The 23,896-nt window shown below is 54.9% G+C and overlaps 1 protein-coding gene across 1 annotated transcript in view; it reads right to left on the minus strand.

Moving 5' to 3' along the window:
• Positions 1-19,570, minus strand: part of CFAP74 (cilia and flagella associated protein 74) — a 56,633-nt gene extending 37,063 nt beyond the window's left edge. The window contains exons 1-13 of the mRNA XM_040645528.1: positions 19,567-19,570; positions 16,410-16,494; positions 16,155-16,301; positions 14,389-14,487; positions 12,577-12,681; positions 7,746-7,919; positions 7,057-7,167; positions 6,571-6,673; positions 5,607-5,764; positions 4,207-4,411; positions 2,756-2,914; positions 1,526-1,699; positions 901-1,019 (exon numbers count right to left, since the gene is read on the minus strand). Of these exons, the coding sequence (XP_040501462.1) occupies positions 901-1,019; positions 1,526-1,699; positions 2,756-2,914; positions 4,207-4,411; positions 5,607-5,764; positions 6,571-6,673; positions 7,057-7,167; positions 7,746-7,919; positions 12,577-12,681; positions 14,389-14,487; positions 16,155-16,301; positions 16,410-16,494; positions 19,567-19,570 (1,643 nt within the window). The remainder of the gene's footprint in view (positions 1-900; positions 1,020-1,525; positions 1,700-2,755; positions 2,915-4,206; positions 4,412-5,606; positions 5,765-6,570; positions 6,674-7,056; positions 7,168-7,745; positions 7,920-12,576; positions 12,682-14,388; positions 14,488-16,154; positions 16,302-16,409; positions 16,495-19,566) is intronic.
• Between the last annotated feature and the right edge of the window lie 4,326 nt (positions 19,571-23,896).

Here is a 23,896-nt window from a genome sequence, read left to right on the forward strand (position 1 = left end):
GACCTCAGCGCAGGGATTCCAGCTCCAGCCCCAGCGGGGAGTGCTTCGGGTGCTGAGGGAACAGACACCCCGAGTCTGGGCCCCTGAGGCCCCCCCAGAGACCCGCAGACCAGCATGAAGAACAAGTAGACCCCAGATAAATCCTGCCCGACAGAATAATGGTGTTGAGCAGCAATTTCCGGCCACACTCTGCCCAGGCAAGCCTTTGCAGTTAGCGGAAGAATCCAGAACGCTGCCGGAAAGAGAGGAGAGGGAATGCAGATCCTAGCCCTACAGCAGCCCCTGGAAGAGAACAGCGTGTCCTGCGTGGGAGAAGCTGACCAGAGCCCAGGTCAGCAAGCATGAATCGCAGGGACAGGTCGTGGGGATGGGCGGTGGGGACCAGCCTGCACCCACACACTCCCACCAGGAGTCCTAGAGCCATCCCGGGTCATCGTGGGCCTCCAAACACATCAACTAAAAGGTGGCAGAAACCAGGAGGAGACTTTCTTAAAACCAAAGGCAACATGCTAAGGAGCAGAAGCAAAGACAGACATTGCAGCAGACACACGGGGTCAGCATGAGAAAAATGAGGGAAAAGATAAAGCAGGGAAGAGCAAGCATTAAAGTGGACAGACAGACGTGAAAGATCCAGGTCATGCAGCAGTGGGGTCATAGAAGGAGGACACAGAAACACGGCTGGAGGGACATCTTACCCAGAGTGGGCGACACCAAAACACGGACAGAGAAGGAGATGTGGCCGCCACACCCCTGATCACACAGACCGGGGATGGCCTCAGACCCCGTCAACGCGAGCAGACACACAGCGCCACCCCCAGGCGGGACGCGCCGCACAGACCGTGCACGGCTGTCAGCCACACAGGCGCCCGCCCCCCGGCCCCGCGCCCCCAGGCCTCTCACTCGATGCGGATGAAGTCCCGGAGGTGCTCCTCCACCCCGACCAGCTTGCAGTGCTTAATGCTGTAGGTGGCGTTTATCAATGTGACCTTTTTCTTGTACACTTTGCCAAGATCAAAATCCTGGAAAAGCCAGAGAAGTTATCCTGAGCGTGTCGGAGGGAAGCCGCCTGTGCGCCGGCGCGGCAGCCTCTCGTGTGCCCCTAGATGGCCAGCGAGCCGACGACACGAGGAAGGTCTCGGGGACGGCCAGCAACAACTCCCAAGGTTTCCCGACCTAGAAAGGGCCCCTCTGGAGACACACGAAGAGCAGGGAGAGCGGGAGCGGGAAACGGCTTCCTGGGGACCTCGGACAGCGTGGGGCCCGGGGCTGGCGTCCGACTCTGTGTGACGGACTCGGGACCGTGTGCCATCCCAGGAGCCCGCCAGCCCCTCTCCTGCAGAGTCTGGTGACTGTGACTACGTGTGAACACTGGCCCCTCACTGTCCCTTCCCAGGGAGGCTGTCCCCTGGGACGAGGGCCTCCCGGGGCTGGTGTCTGATGCCCCCCCAAACACCCTCAGCTCCAGGGCAGGCTGGCAGGGCCGTGTCCCTCCTTCTGGGCGCCCGGGAGGGCTCTCGGCGCTCACCTTGAAGTGGATGAGCTTGGGCTTGCTGTTGAAGGGGCGACCTTTGAACTCGCGCCCGGACACCACCTGCTTGTGGGTCACTCTGCTGTGCAGCTTCTCCACGGTGCGGGCCAGGATGTCCTTGTCCATCTTCGTCCCGCCCACAGGCTTCCGGTCCACATCCTCTTTGGGCACCTGAGGTTCCAGAGAAGCAGCGGCTGACACGCGAGGGCGAGCCCAGGCCCAGGAGGGCCAAGGGCAGCTCGGGGGCTGCAGAAGTTAGTGGCACAGAGCCAGGACCCAGAGCAGCCAGGGCAGGGGACAGCGTGCACGATCTGGCAGGCCCCTTAGAGAGCTGCGACCATAGCGAGGTGGGCGGCCCTTACTTCAGAGAAAAAGGAAAGACGGGCAGAGTGGACACGTTCAGCGTTCTGGCAGATTTCTGGAAAGTAACGGCAGGGCGGAGTTTTCTAGATTTTTGAGTAGTTTATCTGTTTTTATTTATTTATTTTTATTTTTTTGGCAAGGGAGGAGCAGAGGGAGAGGGAGATGCAGGCTCCCCGTGGAGCAAGGATCCTGATGCAGGACTTGATCCCAGGACCCGGGATCACAACCTGAGCTGAAGGCTGATGCTTAACCGACTGAGCCGTGGGGAGTCTGCTTGTCCCTCTCCCTCTACTCCCCGTGTTCTCTCTTTCTTACTCTCTCTCAAACAAATAAATAAATCTTAAAAAGATAAAATAAAGAGCTAACGTTTCAGTAGCAACAAAGCAAAATAAAAAAGGAGTTGGAGGCCTAGCTGACCGAGCCACCCAGATGCCTCGTTTCTCTAGGTTTTTTTTGTTTTGTTTTGTTTTTTTAAAGATTTTATTTATTTATTTGACAGAGAGAGAGACAGCCAGCGAGAGAGGGAACACAAGCAGGGGGAGTGGGAGAGGAAGAAGCAGGCTCCCAGCAGAGGAGCCCCACGTGGGGCTCGATCCCAGAACGCCGGGATCACGCCCTGAGCTGAAGGCAGACGCTCAACGACTGAGCCACCCAGGCGCCCCGTCATCTCTCTAGGTTTTTAAATCAGGCCAAAAGGAAGGTTTCGAAACGCGCGATAGGAACAGCATTTCCTCAAACGGCATAAATAACGGTGCCCCCCTGAGGGACGTGTGACCAGGCAAGGGGCTCTCTCTGCGTCTTGGCTCTAGGCCAGCAGCGCCGGGCATTCCCAACCTCGCGGGCCTGGAAGCAGGGAGCGCTTACCTGGTACGGCTTATGGTCGTCCTTCCAGAGCCCGGGGATCTCCGGCTCAGCCAGAGAGTCATCTTCCCAGCTGGTGTTCCCGGGGTCCCCCTGGACGGACTCACTGGAAATGGCTACCAGTAACTGAGGGGCTTTGGGGTGTGCGGCCCCGTCACTGTCCTGCCGTCGGGGAAAGGAATTCAGTAGCTAATTACAGAAAACAGAGACTCTACAGATCAGGGAGAAGAAAATAACCCTCATCGTGAGCCCCTTGGGCACATCTTTTTCTCTTTACCTGGGGACTAGAACACAGCCTGTTTCATAACTTTTCCCATTTAAAATATTAGTATCTTTATACAGCACTAAATATTTTTCTCCAACACCCACAAGAGTCCACAAGATACTAATTTATGGATCTAGTTTTGTATTGTTTCTAATGTTTGTCCTTCATGGTTACCACCTGGAGGTGCCTGGTCCTGGGATTGGGCTTCGGTGGGGCCGGGGTGCAGCCTCCCTCCAGGGGACAGCACACGTAGACGGAGGAGACATTGTCACAAACGTGCGAAAGGCTCCCAAGGAAGGAGACCGGGTGTCGACGCGGAGAAACACAGGACACCTAGTGTGGAGGGGCAGGGAAGGCTCCAGGGGCAGCTGGCTGGACGGGGCCAGGGGGCCGGGGCGGAAGCAGCAGGTGTGAAGGCCTGGACGTGTGGGGGCGGGGCTGGGAAACAGGACAAGACTGGAAACCACCTCGGGACAGAGCGAAGGCCCCGCAGAAGCCAGTGCAGACGCCCGAGGGGCTTCTCTGGGCAGCGCCATTTGTCCAGTGACCTGGACCTTCAGGTTCTGGGGTGCCAAGGGCAGAAGTGCTGCGCTGGGCTCAGGAGGGGAGTCCTGGTATCCCTGCCCCACACTCCCTGAGACAGGTAAACAGGTCACCGGCCTGGGGGCCGGCACGGCGTCGGCCCTCGTAGGGACGAAGGCATGAACGGATGAGGGCTGCACAAGAGAGAGGACGTGGGTGTCTGGAGGCACCAGTACCCCTCGGCCCGGGACTGGCCTTTGGTCACTGGCCTGTCTCGGTTATGGAGGGACCAGTCAGGTGGCCTGAGCCAACCTTGCTGCAGGCGACACCATGGTCACGGGCTTCCCCACCTGCAGTGCTGTCCCCAGGGGGCGGCTCCCACGTGGGTGAGATGCTGGAGACCTGGGTCTGACGCCACGTGGCCTGCCACCCCGCCCACTGTGGAGAGGACACGCCCGCCCACCGTTGGGGCCTCCCAGCAAGGACAGCCCGAGGAAGAAGGTGCCGAGAACAAGAAAAGGAGACATCCTGGCGCAGGACATGCAGTTTCTCCTGCTGGATCTTAGCTGGAGGGGTTTATACAATGGCTCAAGGTCCCGGGCCCTCAGATCACCTGTCTGCTCCCCTGGAGGTGCGCGCATTAGACGGGCAAGGGCCCCCGGCTCACCGGCAGGTGACAGGAAAGGACTGCTGTGCCACTCCCTTCACAGACGTCCGTGACATAGCTCCACGTCTTATCCCGCAGAGTCAGCCGGTCCGCGGCTTTGGCAGGGGAAGACTGCTTCTTCTTCCTGTTCTCTTCCTCAGCCTCTTCTTTCAAAATCCGATTTACGATCTCCTGCTTTCTGAGCTTCTGCTCCTCCTCGAAGGTGCTGTGGGAAAACGCCATGTGGGCCCAGAGAAGGCGAGACGCAAGATGTGAGCTGTGTCCGGGGACCCCAGGAGGCCTGGGTCAGCTCAGCGGCGCTCAAGAGCCCTTCCCAGGAGCACAGGTCCAGCCTCCCTGGGCACAGGGTTGCAAGGCGCTGGTCCTGGCATGAGCCCCTCGCTCCTGAGGGAGTAGATGAGGCCAGGACGGAGACCCAAGACTTGAAATTCCAGCCCAGCCCGGCCCAGGCCCAGGCCCAGGCCCCACAATAAGCCTTGACCCCACGGGAGCTGCCCCTTGCTCCTGGCTTCCAGGCCGGCAGCTGGGCACTCCTGCTGAGGCACAAAGCAAGGCCACACTCACTCCTCCCAGCTGCTCCTCCTTGGCTCTTCCTTGTGTGCCAGGCCTGTGCCAGACTAGGGGACTTGTGGAGCTGCCCCCGGGACCCCCCCAGCAGGATGGGGTGATGGCAAGGCTCCTGTGGTGACACTCAGGGCACGGTGACTCCCAGACAACAGATGCCGTCCCCAGTGAGATGGCCAGGAGGCCACCCTTGGGTAGACCCTGACAGTGACCGTGATTGGGGCTGGGGGGCTGGGGAGAGCTGGGAGTGGAAGGAGGGACGTGTCCTGCAGGAGGCGGGCAGGGGCAGGACACTGACCTTTGGATCTCAGGAAGCCCGCTCCTGGGGGCGGGGAATTGGGGGCAGGAGGCAGGGCGGGGTGCAGCTTGGGGGGCGAAGTACAGGGACCCTGCAGGCTGAGGGGGGGTCTCAGGGTGAACGACGGGGATGCCGGACCCCGGGGAGGGGGGTCGCAGCAGCTCGTGGCACCGAGCGCCCATTCAGAGGAAATCAGAAAGCAGAGCCCATGAGGGTGAGCCCGGGCTGGAGGGTCCCGGATTGCCCAGAGACGGAGAGAGTGAGCCATGTTGGGGCCTCAGTGCAGCTCCTGAGAAACCACGAAACCAGGCCAGCAGCCTGAGTGGGGCTGCGCTAGGGGAGATAGGGCCGGAAGGGTCTGTGCTTTGAGGCCCAGGGGAGGCCCCACCTGCTGGGGTGTGGATAGCAGGGTGTGGAGGGAGGGCTGGAGCCCCCATTTGAGGGGGAAGCCCAGGGAGGGAAGCAGCTTGGCTAACCGTGATGGCCATGCCTCCCAGGGCATAGGGGCTCGAACCCTGGAGCGCCACCTCGCACTCACCGGTTCTGGGCTTCCAGCTCCTGGCACCGGCGTTGATGGAAAACGTGCTTGAAGGCGTCCCCACCTTGGGCCAGAATCATGTCCTTCTCGGCTTGGGTCTTCTGCTCAGCCAGCTCTACCTTGGCTTGGCCCCATGCTTGAAATTTCCGGAGTGTTTCCTTGGGAATAGAGAGCAGTGAGGGTGTGGCGTTGGCACATGCGTGTGCACACACACCGGAACTTTCTAGTGCACGGGTGACGTTACATCAGCTCTGAGACGCCTGAGGAGATGCTTGCAGAGCCCTACCCCCTCACCTGGCCCCGCCCACCTGCTGACGCACCCTCCTTAAGATCCTCAGGGGCTTCCCGCAACCTGAGTGCACTGTCTTCCGTGGCTCCGCACGACTGGCCGCTGGCCTCTGCCCCCTGGCTGTTTCTTGGACATGCTGGGCTTTCCTCCAAGAGGCCTGCTCTCCTTGCCTCTGAGCCTTTGCAAATGCTATTCCCCTTCTTCCCCTCTCCATTTTCCAGGCCTAACTGCCACACCCCAGGCCCCAGGGGGGGTGTCACTTCCTCCAGCAAGATCCTGGACCCCTGCCCACAGCCTCACCAAACCCTGGTCCTCCTGGAGCCTTGTCATCACTCCTCCCATGGACCTGCCCATGAGGACAGGTCTGTGAGCTTTCTTGCCGCCTGGCTAGGCACCTGGCTAGTGCCAGCACGGACCCGCAGGCAGCAGATCCTTGGGGGAGCGACTGAGTGCTGAGTCTGAGGACACGGGACTCCCGTCCAGAGGAGCAGGGATTCAGGCCAAGCGGTGTGCAGGTGTGGACCCCTGCCTGGAAGGACACACGCCTGCCTGGACAGGCTCCTGGAGGATTGCGTGGGGCCCTACGGGTGTCAGGAGGCTCTCACACTGTCCCTCCAGGATTGCAATGTGCCCTGCGGGCAGGGGTCGCTGACGGCCATGAGCCGGGGCGCCTACCCTGTTGGCGGTGATGCTGTTCTTCAGGGCCAGCACCGCGTCCATGCGCCTCTTCATGTGCGCCCGGGACTTCATCTCCTCCTGCCTCTCCTGCTCGCGAACTCTGGAGGAAGGTGCAGGGTTCACCGGAAGTGCCAAGGTCATCGTCATGCGCGAGCACAGAACTAGAAGGAGCCTGGGGGTGGGTCATGTCGGCCACGGAATAACAGAATGTGGTGACATGACAGGTACATGTCAAGAGCTGTGTGGAGCGTCTGTTACACGGAAACGTTGAAACACGCTTCCCTGGACTGGAGGCTCCTGCCATCTATGGTAGGTCCTCTTCTGACAAAGGCAATCAGCTCAAAACTAAAAATACAGTTTGATTATTTTTTGACAGTAAGGTGATGATTTAATAATAAAATTGGGGAATTTTAAGACAAAAACAAAGGATCCATTCTTGTGTTTCTCCTCCAGGGTACCGATGGGAGGAGTGTGAGACACTACCTTCTCAGGGAAGCCTTCAGGAACTTCACCGCGATCCTGTGGTTCCTCTGGGCATCTTCCACCAGCTTCTGGTGCCGGAGCCCGCGCTCCTTCTGGAGGTGCATGGACTTCCTGCAGCGGCAGGGGGCAGTGGGGACGGACACTCATGAGCGTCGGCTCTGGAGGGGCCACGGCCACCTGGGGAACAGGTGTCCCTAAGAGCCAGGCTGGCCAGGAGCGGGACACGGGACGGAGCGGGCACCACAGGCAGGACCAGGACCAAGCTGGTGGGGAGGGGAGGGTGAGGACCCCGAGAGTGACCAGGGACCTGGCTCCCACAGAAGCAGCAGAGAAGTCTGGCAGTGGATTGGCTGGGGTGGGGAGGGGAAGAGTAGCTGGACCTTGGGAATGAGAGGTCAGGAGATGGGGCCGCACCAGGGGAGCAGGAGTGGGTGTTCCCCTCACAGTGGGGCGGTGCCACTCTGCCCTGCTCAGGAGACCCCTGGTGGGAGCTGTCCCCCGGGAAGTGCAGGCACTGAGCCTCTGGGGCAGCCAGAGCAGGAATGGGAAGGAAAAGTGGACGTAAGGTCAAGGAGAGGGAGGGGTGGCACTGAGGACCCTGGCCAGGGGGTGGGCCACGGGTGGGGCTCAGGCGGACCCCCGAGCTGGCTCTGGAGAGCCCCCCCCACTGGCAGGTCCCTGCCACGTACCTGACCCTCAGCAGCCGGTTCCGCTCAGCCTTCTCCAAGGCCTCCTCCTCCCTGCGGAGCTGCTGGGCCGCCTGCGCATGGAGGCACTTCCTGCCAGCCACTGCCTCGTCCTGGGCAGACTTTTGGAGGTCCTCGAGCTGTCTCTCCTGGATCGCGATGTGCCACACGGTGCCCCTTCAAACAAGAGGCACTTTTGTTTATGATGGTGAAGGTGTTGGAGATCTGGGGCCGTGCCCTCCGCGGAGTGTCCACTCCAGGGGTCTGGGAGGGCCTGGACATCCAGTTTCGACAAACACCACGGAAGGTCAGCTCCTCCTCCTGGGAGCCCTCTGGGCCTGCGGCTGCTGGAGAGCGAGCCTCCCTCTTCACCTCAGCACCGTCAGCCCCTGCCCTGCTTGAACGTGGATCTCCACCTCCTGAGTGCTCATGGACACTCACCTGCACCTGCCCCCACCTGGCCGGAGGACGGGCGTGCCACTCTGAAGCAGGCCAGGGGCACAGGTGGGAGACGCTGCCTTTGAAGGGGGCCCCTGTGGCACTGGGACCCTACAGCCAGAGACAGGGCCCTGGGTAGCACAGGGCGTGGAGGGGAGGGGGGGTGGTTGATTGATGATGGGGTCCCTCGGCCTGAAAAAGATGGGGGTCTTACTAAGGTCTCACTTTCTCCGAATAACCGGTGTGGTCAGAGACAGGTGACAGTGGAAGGAAGGTCAGAAGGCCAGAGACGCAGCTGGAGGGGGGGAGGGGGGGCAAGCTCAGGAAGGCGCGCGCCTCTAGCAGCTGGAAGAGGCAGGAAAGAAGTCTCCCTAGAAAAGAAGACAGCCCTGCTGGCTGCTTGGTTTTAGCCCCGTGAGGTCTGTGCAGGCGCCCGACCTTGGAACGTGAGGTACGTGCGTTCTGTCTGTGCAGCGACAGAAGGAACGCTACGGCTCTCAGGCTGCCGCCCCCACCCCTGCAGCGCCACACCCCTGCCTTGGGGGCTGACTGGGAAGCTGCCCGGAGCCTGCTGTTTGAGCAAAGCCCTGCCTGCCCCCCCCCCCATGACTGTCCTGTCCCTGGGCTGTGGGACCCCAGTGAGACAGAAGCTCGAGTCCAGGGATGCAGCGACCATGTGACGTGGGCCACCTGTCATGAACCTCACGTGTGGCTCATCATCTGTCTCCCATCACCACAGACACAGGCTCCCTGGGTGCAGCTTCTCATTTGTTCTAGTCACTGACGAACCCTAAATGCTTGGACGGTGTTTGGCACGTACCAGTTTCTCAACTGTGTGTTGAATGAATAAGTGAGTGCCACTACCTGTCCCTGAGCCACAAATGCAGGTGTCCCGCCGGCACCCCGTGCGCACGAGAGCCCCAGGGAGGCCCGCCCCTCCCACACCCCTCCTCGGAGTCCCCGGCTCACGGAAGGCTCTGCCCAGCACACGGTCAGTGACACAGGAGGGCCCGAAGGCACATCCTCCCTGAGAGCAGAGTTGAGGGACCGCCTGTGGCGTCGCCGATCTGCAGAGACGCCCAGCAGCACCGGTGGTGTGGCTGGCGGCCCAGAGGCTGGCGGCATGGCTTAGGGAGGTGCCAAGCAGCTGGACTTCTCAGAATGGGCCCAGAGCGTGAGGACATTAGGACCCCGCTTGAGAGAATGCTGCTGTGAGTGAGGTGGGCCGGCTAGCCACACAGACTTGGCCCCCTCGCTGAGCGCCCAGTCAGCCCGCAGCGGAGAGCAGCCAGGCCCCGCGCTGGTGCACGCCCTTCAGGACCCAGATGTCTTCCACTGGGGCGGGCGCAGGGATCTGTGCCCTTGGGAACGGTCACGTCTGCTGGACACAGGGCTTCCTTCTTCACCTGTGTCCTTGTCACTGCTGCGATTCTCTGAGGAGGCACAGTGCTCGGCTCACCACGCATCACCGTGGCTTCCGCACAAAGACGTACTTATAGAGACGAAAGTGCCGAGGTGGGGTGAACGCTCAGTCCATCACTTGCCAGGCGCCGCACAGGCACAGCAGCTGGGTTTGCCAGGGAACGGCAACTCGAGACTCAGGACGAGGCGGCCAGTTCCCAAGATGACAGCCGTGACCCTGCCTCCTGAATGGACACCGCTGGGCAGCCCGCACCCACCGGATCTCACGGTTGATCCAGATGTGACAGAAGTGATGGTATGTCACTTCTGAGATGACACAGGGGGTTTTGCTTTGCTACTGCCCCTCTCCCTCCACACTGGCTCGCCCGGGGGCTCAGTGCCCTGTGGTGAGCAGCCCTAGGGAGAGGCCCGTGTTGGGGAGAAGTGAGTGAGCCTGGAAGCTGATCCTCCATCCAGCCCAGTGAACCTTCAGATGCTGCTGCCTTGGCTGACATCCTCATGGGAGACCTTGAGTCAGAACCCCTCAGCTACACTGCTCCCAGGTTCCCGACCGTCTAGAAGGCTGAGGTAATGCTTGTCATGTTCAACTGTGGATGTACCAGGTTCCTGCTACACCCAAGAACACGGATGCCCCGGACCCCGCTACACCCAAGAACACGGATGCACCAAACCCCGCTACACACAAGAACACGGATGCGCCGGACCCCGCTACACACAAGAACACGGATGCGCCGGACCCCGCTACACACAAGAACACGGATGCGCCGGGTTCCCGCTACACACAAGAACACGGATGCGCCGGGCCCGCTACACACAAGAACATGGATGCGCCGGGTTCCCGCTACACACAAGAACACGGATGCGCCGGGTTCCCGCTACACACAAGAACACGGATGCGCCGGGTTCCCGCTACACACAAGAACACGGATGCGCCGGGTTCCCGCTACACACAAGAACACGGATGCGCCGGGTTCCCGCTACACACAAGAACACGGATGCGCCGGGTTCCCGCTACACACAAGAACACGGATGCGCCGGGTTCCCGCTACACACAAGAACACGGATGCGCCGGGTTCCCGCTACACACAAGAACACGGATGCGCCGGGTTCCCGCTACACACAAGAACACGGATGCGCCGGGTTCCCGCTACACACAAGAACACGGATGCGCCGGGTTCCCGCTACACACAAGAACACGGATGCGCCGGGTTCCCGCTACACACAAGAACACGGATGCGCCGGGTTCCCGCTACACACAAGAACACGGATGCGCCGGGTTCCCGCTACACACAAGAACACGGATGCGCCGGGTTCCCGCTACACACAAGAACACGGATGCGCCGGACCCCGCTACACACAAGAACACGGATGCGCCGGGTTCCCGCTACACACAAGAACACGGATGCCCCGGACCCCGCTACACACAAGAACACGGATGCCCTGGACCCTGTTACACACAAGAACACGGATGCCCCAGACCCTGCTACACACAAGAACACGGATGCCCTGGACCGTGTTACACACAAGAACACGGATGCGCCAGACCCCGCTACACACAAGAACACGGATGCCCTGGACAGCGCTACACACAAGAACACGGATGCGCCGGACCCCGCTACACACAAGAACACGGATGCCCCGGACCCCGCTACACACAAGAACACGGATGCCCTGGACCCTGCTACACACAGGAACACGGAAGCATCTGGGAATCTGACAAGCCAGGACCTCCAGTGTTTTGGCAGCTCTGGTAAAGACCACTGCCCAGCTGCGTGCTGGTTGGTGAGCCCGGCCTCAGGGCCAACCGTCTAGCAAGGGCCACGTAAATGCTGGTCGTCCTTCCTGACCTACCATCCTGGCCACTTTCTCTCCTCCCCTCTTCTCACTAGATGATGGGGAGGGTGTTGTGCTTTCGCCCGCGGGAGCCAGGGGGTCAGACTGGACTGTGCGTACCTTACAGGAAGGATGGCTTACAGACTGATTCCTGGCCCCCAGACTTGCCGTGGGGGGTGGGCAGCTGTGGTTCTTCCAGCGGACGGGTGGCTGGTGGCCGATGCCCTGTCCCAGTCCTCTCTGGGCCCTCCTGCATGTTTCCCAGAGGCCACCTGGCCAGCGCCTGGGGGAAGGGGCCACTGTGCGGGGGGAGCAGGACCCGAGGGACACGAGGGATCTGACGCCCTCCTAAATCCCTTTCTTGCTTCAACTAGCTGGAGGCAATGTTGACGTTTACCACCTGGTCTGCAAAATACTGAAGACAATGCAACAGTCTCTTTTCTGGGGCATGCTTTTACAAAGGTTGTGAAACACTTAAAAAAATTTTTTTTTAAAGAGAGAGAGAGTGCGAGCAGGAAGGGGTGGAGGGAGAGGGAGAGAGAGAGAGAATCTTAAGCAGATTCCCCATTAATCGCAGAGCCTGAGGCAGGGCTCCAGTTCGACCCTGAGATCATGACCTGAGCCGAAATCAGGAATTGGACATTTAGGAATGCCTGGGTGCCTCAGCTGGTGAAGTGCCTGCCTTTGGTTCAGGTCAGGATCCCAGGGTCCTGAGATCGAGTCCTGCATCGGGCTCCCTGCTCAGTGAGGAGCCTGCTTCTGCCTCTGCCTGCCGCTCCCCCTGCTCATTCTCTCTCTCTGTCAAATAAATAAAATCTTAAAAAAAAAAAAAGAGTTGGCTGTTTAGCTGACTGAGCCACCCAGGCACCCCTGAAACACTTTTTAAAAATGGTGTTGGCAGTTCTTCGGAAGCACAAAGCAAGAAAGGGGAAAAAGGAAAAGAGCATTTCATAGTTCTTAAAAATGTAAGCAAACATGGAGAAAGTGGGAGACATTTAAAAAAGGTGAAGTCTTAGCCTTTCAATGATTTCATTTAACGAGCTCCTTCCAATTTCTTGGCAGCTTCAAGGTCAAGCACGCGCAGCTTCAAGGGCAGTGACCCGCCGCCGGCAGGAAGGGCCCGTCCCGCTCCCCGACTCACTCGCTCTTCTGCAGCAGCGCCTTGATTTTCGACTGCAGGTCTCTCTCGTTGTCCAGCTCCATGCACAGGCGTCTGGACACCGCCTGGAGGCGGCCCACAGCTGCACTGCTGAGGCACAGGGGCAGGGGAGCAAGGGAGGTGGGGGGCAGTGTCAGCCTGGCCCCGAAAGAGCCCCCTGCGGCCGCCACCCAGGGGCCCTCCCAGGGCCACCTTCCCCTGGCTTCTTCATTTTCCTGAGAGAAATCTGTCCAAACCAGCCAGCAGGGCGGCAACGGGTCTGACGTCCTAGGCCCACTGCTGGCTGCTTGGCTGGGCATAGAACTCGCTAGACAACCCTCCCTGGTCACGCCACTGCCCACTCCCCTCCCAGGGTCGGGGAGCTGGTTCCCCTGGCTCCAGCCTGTCGGCGCTGCAGGCCCATCGAGATCCAGGAAGGACCCAGCACACTCGCCCCACGACTGCAAGCAGCCAGGCGGCCGAAAAGCCAGCGGGAGACTCTCTAGGTTCTGAGCCCACTCCGCATCTCATGTCATTCCCCTCTTGCGTCCTGGAGTTGGGGCTGGCCAGTGCACTACCCAGTCATCCTAACTCCCAGGTGTGTTCCGAGATAAAGACAGGGATGCTAGGATGAATGGGGTGGCCGGTGGGGACCACCTAGGCTGCATGGACAGCCTAGGATGACACTGATCACAGGACCTGTCTGTGTGGATACCATGGATCAGGACCCCAGACACGTACGCTTGGGGAGTGGGTTTCGAGCAGCTGGTCAGTCTGGCCATCATTTTGAGACACCCGACCTGCTGGGTCCCATCGAATCAGGTGGATTTCAAAATCCTACAAAAGAGCCTGTCTCTCCCTGTGGGGGCCTGGGCTGCAGGCTTCATGAACACTATCTGGCTCCTGGTCCTGTCTGTCCTGTGGCCCTCAGGACTCCAGCCTCCAGTGGCCAGGAGCCCCTCTGCCCTCCTGGGGCCAGTGGGGCCCGGCATGCGCCTCTGTGGCTGGCGTCTTCCCTCTCCTGGCAGCAAGTGGAGCAGCTGCATTCAGACTCCAGCTCCGAGCACCAGGACCAGAGTCCCACTGCGTCCCTTCTCAGCACGGTGACCTTGGGCAGGTCACTCAGTGTCCCGAAGTCCCTCCAAGGGCTGCTGTAAAATTACAGGGCTGAAGCGCGTGGACGCCATCTGGCTCACGGGGGGATCTCAGGGTGCATCTGTGGACGCCAGCCCTGCGTGCATGGGGAGCTCCCAGCTGGTGTGTCCGTGCAGTAGCCATGCAGGCATCTGACCCCCACGCCTGCCCTGCCCTGCCCCCTAGTTTTGGTAGAGGCACCACCTGGCTGGTGGTTCAAGGCAAAGCCAGGCCTGACGTTTCTTCCCCTAAGCCCACTGGTATCCCTGCACTGTCCCCACAGAGTGGCCCTTCTGTCTGGGCACCCCTGGGGCTTTGCACATCCTCACTCCGCAGAATGTTCTTTCCTGGTCACTGCAGGCAAGTTGTTTTCGTCACTCAGGTCCTAGCCTGGAGGTAACTTCTCAGGAGGCCTCCCTGGCCACCTGTCTCAAAGTGATCACCCCCTCTGACCTCACGGCCGTCAGCTTTCTTGTCCCTGTGATCAGCGGTTTCTTTGTTTCCATTTTGGGTTGTGTCTGTTTCCCACGCAGGAAGGCAGCTAGCCTGCTTTCTCGTGTACCTCAAGGCCGTAGGTGTTAGTATAGATCGTAGTTTGGGTGGGACTAGATGCCGCTCTGTTGCACTGCATGGGTGAGCCCCGACCGCCTGCCCCCTTGGCGCCCAGCGCGCATGACCTACGTGTTGTTGGCCTCTCTTCCCGCAGCCACCTCGGCCGCCACACTCGCTTGCTGTTTGGTGATGAGATCCATCCTCTGGCGGCAAGCACGCAGCTCTCCTCTGAAAGTAAGCCAGAATCTGGATGAATGGGTCTCTGGAATCCAGTCTCTCTGCATGCTCCCCCCAGGTGCCTCTGTTACCCATCTTCAGAAAAGGACAGAGGGGCTCAGGGCAGGGCGAGGTCCAGGCCCTCAGAGACCATGTTGGCATTTCCCTCCAGCTCCCCTGACCCAGGCCAGAGGCTGAGGTGACATCATCTTTCCAGGGATTTCTCACACAGTCAAGCTGCATGATCAGGGTCTTGGACATCTGCTTTCTGAAAGCACCTGTGTGGCCTCAGCCAAAATGAGAATTAATATGAACCAGTACAAATGACTGACCTCAGGTGTGTCAAGGGCACGGGGGAGAGGCCTAGGAGCGATGTACACAGGGCACACGGCTGTAGCCTCTCCCCAGTGTTCTAGAACTCACAGACCCAACAGGACAACCACCCAATGTGTGGACCTGGATTGAATCCCGATTTGAAACTCTAGCTCCTGCGATTAAAACAGCAGAACCAAACTAGCTCCATACGACGTCTGGAGGACACGCCGGGAACTGCCATATGGACGGGTATGCAGTGGTGGTAGGGAGATGTCCGTTTTCTTAGGGGAAGTAACTGAGCCAAGGTTCTGCACAAGGAAGTTTTTGTATTTTTAGTATTTAGGAGTAAAGTATTGCGATTTCTGCAATTTGTCTGCAAACAACTTAGCAAAAAGAAATCACATAAAGGCACAGAAAGAGAGAGAAATGACAGGAAAAGGTTAACAGTGGTGTACGGGGGACAGCTATAACCATTTCCAAAAGTTCCCGACTTTCTGTATGTTTGAACTTTTCTTCACAGACATTTGGGAAGCACGCTGAATCAGTGTTAGTGCTGATGGAGCTTGAGGGGCCTGTAGGGCCGGGACTGGCCACACAGACCGGGCACCAGCCAGGCCGGCCCAGCAGGAACAAAGAGGACACCTTCTGCTCGCTTTACGCGACAGCCCAGAAGGCAGGAGGAATTCTGTCCATTAAGGATGGCCAAGGCCCTGCTCCGGGGCCTGTGCGGTCAGCAGAGTCAGAGGACTGGCCTGGCCAATGCCTCCTGTTCACAAGGGTCGTCCCGCCCACTGCCGCTCACCCCGCCCACCGTCCTGCCACGCCCACTACGCCCACCACTCACCGCCCTCAGCTCTCTCCGCCCACCATCGTCCGCTCCAGCCACCGCTCACCCAGCCCATTGCCACCCTGCCCCGCCCACCACAGCTCACCCCCACTGCTGCTCATCCCACCCACCATTCCGCCCCACCCACCGCTCTCCCCGGCCCATCACAGCTCTCGCCCTATGGCCCCGCCCATCACTGCTCGCCACGCCTACCACATACCACGCCCGCCTCCACGGGTGGCGCTCACCGTTGCTCCCCCCGGCTCCGCCCGCCACCCACACCGCTCACCACTAACTTGGTTTTCTCTTCTTTTTAAATTTATTTGAGAGAGAGAGAGAATAAGGGGAAAGGTGGGGGGAGGGCCAGAGGGAGAGGGAGAAGCTGATTCCCACCGAGCACCACCGAGCACTAAGCAGGTGACCTGGGAGTAGGTGGCGGGCGGGTCCCTGGCAGTGTGAGAATTGATCCCAGGACCCCGAGATCATGACCTCAGCCCGTCAGAAGCTTAATTAACTGAGCCACCCAGGAGTCCCTCACCTGGTTTTCTGAATGAAAAGCTCTTTCTCTTCGCGCAGCTTCTCTAGGTGGCTCAAGGTCTTTCGCAGGTGGCATGCCTGGAGTCGATCTGGGATGGCTGTTTTCTTCTTACTTATATCAGCATCAGTGTTGTGCTCTTTCTCTGGGCTTAATGTAGAAAGGACACCAACTGCCCTCGCAGCCCAGCTCCACCTTTCTGCAGAGGATGCCCAGGCTGGGGTGGGAAGAAGCAAGCTGCCCACCCAGATTAATTACCAGAGGCATCCCGAGTCAGCACTGTTCCCAGCTTCTGGAGGAAGAAATTCAACCTCAAACTCTGGATTCTCTAGTTCGTCTCTTTCTAGAAATCAAGGCAAGAGAAAAAAACAAAAAGCAGATATAGACATTCAAGTCTGAAGCACTGGTATAAATCTAGACAAGCTCACACTGATAGGCAACAATGCTGATGGTGTCTTAGAACAATGGTTCTCAAAGTGTGGCCCAGGGAACCCTGGTGGGAGTGCCTAAAACCCTTTCAGAATGTCTGCAAAACCAAAAACTATTTTCCTAATAATACTAAAACATCATTTGTCTTTTTCACTCTCATTTCTTAAGTGTACAGTGGAGTTTTCCAAAAGGCCACATGATATATAATATCACAACAAACAGATGCAGATATGAGAATCCAACTGTCTTCTGATAAACCAGATTCTTTCTGTTACATATAATAGGTTCAGTTTTGCTAATTTAAGTGAATAAAAACAAAAAATTTTCTGCTTTAATATTTAATACAGTAAATATTAAAAGATATAATCAACATAAAAGCTCTGGTTCTTCAAGAATTTTTATGAACGTAAAGGGGTTCTCTGACAGAAAAGTTTGAGAAATTTTGTCTTAGATACTCTCTGTAGACTTCCAGCAAAACATGGCCAATGGAACTATCCAACAGCATATGTTGCCACTCCTTCATTAAACCTCAGTGAAAATTACTGGAAAGGAATTAAAAAAGGCATCAATGCAAATCACAAGAAATACGGTAAAGAGAGTGGACAAGAAAACCCTATGGAATTTTAGAAGATGGAAAGGTGGGCATTGATTTACCTCACCACACCCCACCATACCTCACCTTACCTCACCATACCTCATCTAATCTCACCTCACCTCATCTCATCTCACCTCACCATACCTCATCTAATCTCACCTCATCTCATCTCACCATACCTTACCTCATATCACTATATCTCACCTAATACCACCTCACTTCACCCTACCACATCTCACCTCACCTCAACACACTACAACTCACCTCATCTCACCATACAATACCTCACAACAACTCACTTCACCCTACCACACCTCACCACACCTCACATTACCACATCTCACCTCAATTCACCTCACCTCATCTCACCTCACTATACCTCACCTCAATTTATTTTATGTTACCTCACCATACCTCAATAATCTCAACTCAACTCACCTTACACCACCACACCTCACCATACCTCACCTAATCTCACCTCACCTCAACTCACTTCACATCATCTCCTCACCTCATCTCACCACACCTTACCTCACCTCATCTTACCTCACCACACCACACCTCACCATACTTTTCCTCACCTCACCTAATCTCACCACATCTCCCCACACGTCACCTCATCTCTCCACACCTTACCTCATCTCACCATACCTTACCTCACCTCATCTTACCTCACCACACCACACCTCACCATACTTTTCCTCACCTCACCTAATCTCACCACATCTCCCCACACGTCACCTCATCTCTCCACACCTTACCTCATCTCACCATACCTTACCTCACCTCATCTTACCTCACCACACCACACCTCACCATACTTTTCCTCACCTCACCTAATCTCACCACATCTCCCCACACGTCACCTCATCTCTCCACACCTTACCTCATCTCACCATACCTTACCTCACCTCATCTTACCTCACCACACCACACCTCACCATACTTTTCCTCACCTCACCTAATCTCACCACATCTCCCCACACGTCACCTCATCTCTCCACACCTTACCTCATCTCACCATACCTTACCTCACCTCATCTTACCTCACCACACCACACCTCACCATACTTTTCCTCACCTCACCTAATCTCACCACATCTCCCCACACGTCACCTCATCTCTCCACACCTTACCTCATCTCACCATACCTTACCTCACCTCATCTTACCTCACCACACCACACCTCACCATACTTTTCCTCACCTCACCTAATCTCACCACATCTCCCCACACGTCACCTCATCTCTCCACACCTTACCTCATCTCACCATACCTTACCTCACCTCATCTTACCTCACCACACCACACCTCACCATACTTTTCCTCACCTCACCTAATCTCACCACATCTCCCCACACGTCACCTCATCTCTCCACACCTTACCTCATCTCACCATACCTTACCTCACCTCATCTTACCTCACCACACCACACCTCACCATACTTTTCCTCACCTCACCTAATCTCACCACATCTCCCCACACGTCACCTCATCTCTCCACACCTTACCTCATCTCACCATACCTTACCTCACCTCATCTTACCTCACCACACCACACCTCACCATACTTTTCCTCACCTCACCTAATCTCACCACATCTCCCCACACGTCACCTCATCTCTCCACACCTTACCTCATCTCACCATACCTTACCTCACCTCATCTTACCTCACCACACCACACCTCACCATACTTTTCCTCACCTCACCTAATCTCACCACATCTCCCCACACGTCACCTCATCTCTCCACACCTTACCTCATCTCACCATACCTTACCTCACCTCATCTTACCTCACCACACCACACCTCACCATACTTTTCCTCACCTCACCTAATCTCACCACATCTCCCCACACGTCACCTCATCTCTCCACACCTTACCTCATCTCACCATACCTTACCTCACCTCATCTCACCTCACCACACCACACCTCACCATACTTTACCTCACCTCACCTAATCTCACCTCAACTCACCTCACATCACCTCAACTCACCTTACCTCACATCAACTCGCCTCAATTCATCTCATCTCACCTCATATCACCTCACCTCACTTTACCGCACCACACCTTGCCTCTACTCACCATACTTCACTTACCTTCCCTCACCACACCTCACCTCAACAAACCTCACAATACCACAAACCACACCACATCACACTACACCTCATCTCACCTCACCTCACCATACCACACCATTCCACACCTCATCTTACCTCACCTCACCACATCTTACCTCACCTCACCACACCACACCTGACCTCATCTCACTAAACCTCATCACACCTCACCTCTCATTTCACCTCATTAAACCTCATCACACCTCACCTCTCATTTCACCTCACTTCACCACATCTCACCTCATCTTACCTCACCACACCTCACCCATCTCGTCATGCCTTACCTCACTTCACGACACCACACCTCACCATACCTCACTTCACCTCAACATACCACAAGATACCTCACCTCAACATACCTCGCCATACCTCACCTCACCTCACCACGCCTCACAACACCATAAACCACACCACATCATACCTCACCTTACCACACCCCGCCTCACCACACCTCATCTCACCAAACCTTACTTCACATCATCACACCTCACTCACTTCACCACACCTCACTTCACATCACCACACCACACCTCACCTCACCTCACTTACTTCACTTCACTTCACCTCACCACACCACACCTCAACTCACCATACTTCACCTTACGTCATCACACACCTCACCTCACCTCCCCTCACCATACCACACCTCAACTCAGCACATCTGACTTCACCTGACCTCACCATACCCCACCTCATCTTACCACACCTTACCTCATGAAACTGCACTTCACCACACCTTACCATACCTTACCACACCACACTACACCTCACAACACTGTAAACCACACCACACTACACCTCACCTCACCACACCTCACCTCACCACACCTCACTTCACCTCACCAAATGTCACCAACCCTTACGACACCACAAAACATACCTCACCTCATGTCACCTCAGGTCACTTCACCCCAACCCTGTTCACCTCACCACACCACCTCAGCTCACATCACCATACCATACCACACCACACTTCATCATCTCACCTCACCTCACTAACCTCACCACACCTCACATCAGCCCTCCTCATCACTCCTTACTTCACACCTCACATCAGCTCACTTCACTCTACCACATCTCACCCCACCCCACCGCACCTCCTCATGCCATAACTCACCTCACCTCACTATACCTCACCACACCTCACCTTGCCACATCACACCTCAACACATCTCACTTGATCACCTCACCTCACCTCACCTCGCTTCACCTCACAATACCTCACATAACCTCACCTCACATCGCCATGCCTCATTATACCTCACTTCAGTACTGAGAAAGGAGCCATGCTGCGGTTAAATGGAGGACCAAGAAAATTAGTCCAGGTTGGATTGTTCTGGCTGATGCCCAGCAATAGCCCAAATCAAAGCATATCTTTGAAAAACTTGAGATTATCAGTGATTTTTTTAATCTAACAGCTTTCAGGCAAAGAAAACAAAAATAGGTCATATTCAAAGGATTGGGATAAAAATGGCAACATATTTCTCAATAGAGATGTTAGAAACTAGAAAACTATGTTCTGCCACTTTCAAGATTCTCAGCCATAATTTATCTTTCTTTCAGCTAAAGACAGAAAAATAAAAGCTCCCTCTTTAAGAAAAAAAATATAAGCTTAAAAGATGAATTCTTTTTGAAGAAAAGGAATTAAGGGAAACTATGAAGCACATCATTTATCCTCATTGTTGCTGAAACACCTGTTATTTGTGAAAAGACCTTATTACCATCTTCCACAAGCGGGATATTGTCCAAAAGCTCCTTAGGGAATAGGCTAGCATCTTCTTCCATCTTGGGAAGCAGAATTAGCTATAAAAAAATTATTACAGATTTAGATGAATAAGGTCATAGTTTTAAAAAACCATAAATATTGGGTTTCATAAGAATTAACAATTTCTCTTATCAAAAGACATTAAGAAAATGGGTAAGCCACAGCCTAGGAAAAAGCATTTGCAGCACATAAACTTGACAACAGTCTTATATCCAGAATATATAAAGAGTCGCTAAATATCAACAATATAAAGTCCAAACTCCAACTGAAAAGGCACAGAAATTTTAGGACAGACATGGTAAGGAAGAATACACAAACGGCTAATAAGCTTTTGAAACTGCGTGCGGCAGCATCAGTCACTGGGGAAATGTGAAGTAAAACCACAATGAGATACTGCTGTGCACCTAACAGAGTGCCTAAAAGCAAAAATACGAATACTAAGTCATAACGCTAAATGTTATGGACATAGACTTACCGTGTGACCCAGAAATCCCACTCGAGGTATGTGCCCAAGAGAAACAAAAATATGGCCTTAAAACAATCTTGTACATGAATGTTTATAGCAACCTTACTCATATAGCCCCCAACTGGAGACAACCCCGGTGTCCGTCCTTGTGAGACTGGACTGCCGCGCAGTAACAAGAGAGAACGAAGCTGATCCACACAAACACATGGATGGGCTTCAGAAACGTTCTGTCAGGTGAGGGAAGCCAGACACAAAGAGAACTAGGAAACCCAAATGCAGGCAAAACTAATTGTCCGTGATAGTGGTTTCTGGGTTAAAGGCAGGGAATGGGGTGGGGGCAGGAGGAACGCGGTGGTGGAGGATGTTCTAGATCTTGTTTGGAGCGGTGGTTACGTAGCTGTTTGTAATGATCAAAACTCTACCAAGCGAACATTTACGATGTGTGCGTGATACAGCACGTGATATACGTTACCGGGCAGTGCAAAAGCAATTCTTCTTTTTAAGATTTTATTTCTTTGTGAGACAGAGAGCACGAGCAGGGGGAGGGGCAGAGGGAGAGAGAGAGAAGCAGACTCTCCCGCTCAGTGGGGAGCCCGACATGGGACTTGATCCTAGGACCCTGGCATCATGACCTGAGCCGAAGGCAGACGCTTAAGCGACTGACCCACCTATGTGCCACTCAAAAGCAATTCTTAAGAAATTTCAGGATATTCATTACACGTTGGTTATCGTTTTGGGAATGTTAGGAGCTTGTCTGTCTAGAACTTACTACGGAACGTTGATATTAAATGTTGATATTATGTAGGAGATGCTAAAATTGTAGATGAATTTGTTTTTCATTGTTTAATTTAGCAATTGCTTCAGAATAATTCACTGAAAAATATTTTCAAAGCCTAATAATGTTTCCTGGATAAATCATTAATAAGTCAATGCTGGTAATCCATTTTTTTAAAATGCTACAAAGAAATAATCATGCGTTACAATTCTGAGAGGCAGAATTTTAAGGCATCTTGTAAAATGCCAACGATGTTCCTCCCACTTGAAGAAAATCTATTAACCTACTGGTCCGTGAACGGCAGAGCTTTTAGAAGATATTCACAGAGTGGTTGAATCTACTCTGCTTTGTGCCCATGAACTCCATGTGCTCATGAGAATGTAGTTTAATTGACCCCGCAACGAAGGACTGTCTGATAAGAGCTGGAACATCACAGTTTCATTTAAAACGACCATATTAAACAACATATACTTTTTTTCAAGCTTTTATTTTTAAGTAGTCTCTACACCCAACATGGGGCTTGAATTTACAATCCAGAGATCAAGAGTTGTGGGACGCCTGGGTGGTGCCATTGGTTAAGCCTCGGATTCTTCATTTTGGCTCAGGTCATGATCTCAGAGTTGTGAGATCGAGCCCCATGTCCGGCTCCGCTCTGGGCATGGAGTCAGCTTAAGATTTTCTCTCTCTCTCTGCTCCTCCCCAAACCCCCTCTCTCTCCCTCTCTCTAAAGGAAAAAAAAAAAAAAAAAAAGGAAAGAAAAAAAAGTCACCACTCCACTGAGCCAGCCAGGTGCCCCTAAACCACAAACACTTCGACTGTCCAGTTAAAAATGGCAGTTCTAGCAGGTGGCTTCTGATCCCTCTTAAATTCTCACTAAAACAACAGAAGGATTCAGTTTTTCCAAAACATGAATCTATAAGGACAAGGCAAATGGGAGAAGACATAGTTTGAAGAAAACAGAAGCTGGGTAGCGTGAGGATGATATCGCCCGGGCAGGCGGATGCATGGACTGACCCTCTGGGGGTAGAAACTTGAACCACGAAACCCTTCGTGCGTAGCACCAGCTGGTGAAAGTCCCCACAACTGGGTGTCTATGAAGTGGGGGTAAAGCAGAAGCAGAAACAAGAGATTTGCTAAAACATGCTTGAGCCACAGCTGGACCATCCATTTCTGGTTTTAGCAGCATGGCTGTCCAGGGCGCTGGCATCACACTAAAAAGAAGCCGAGACGCTAGTAAAATTGTATTTTCATTGTCTTCAGAACCTTGAAGAATTGGCTAGAAAATAAGAAATCTTCAGGTCAAAACCTAAGTAAAGGCAAGCATATAAATATGTCAAATGGCCAAAGTGAAAAAACAAGTCTCTTTTTAAGTTGGATGAAAAAGACCAGTAACGATAACCAAAAAATCGAACTGCCGGCTATTTAAGAGACATCTGAAACACAAGCTTACGGAAGGACTGCATTTTAAAAGTCAGAAAAAGATGCACTGGGTGGAAACGGTAATTGGAAGCTGGCGGAGTTATCCAGAAACACACAAAATACGTTAGGCAAAAAGCAGCAACAGCAATAAAGAGCATCCTAACCAGATG

The sequence above is a fragment of the Ursus maritimus genome, unplaced genomic scaffold (assembly GCF_017311325.1).
Source record: "Ursus maritimus isolate PB19 unplaced genomic scaffold, ASM1731132v1 scaffold_32, whole genome shotgun sequence".
In the NCBI taxonomy this organism is placed as follows: domain Eukaryota; kingdom Metazoa; phylum Chordata; class Mammalia; order Carnivora; family Ursidae; genus Ursus; species Ursus maritimus.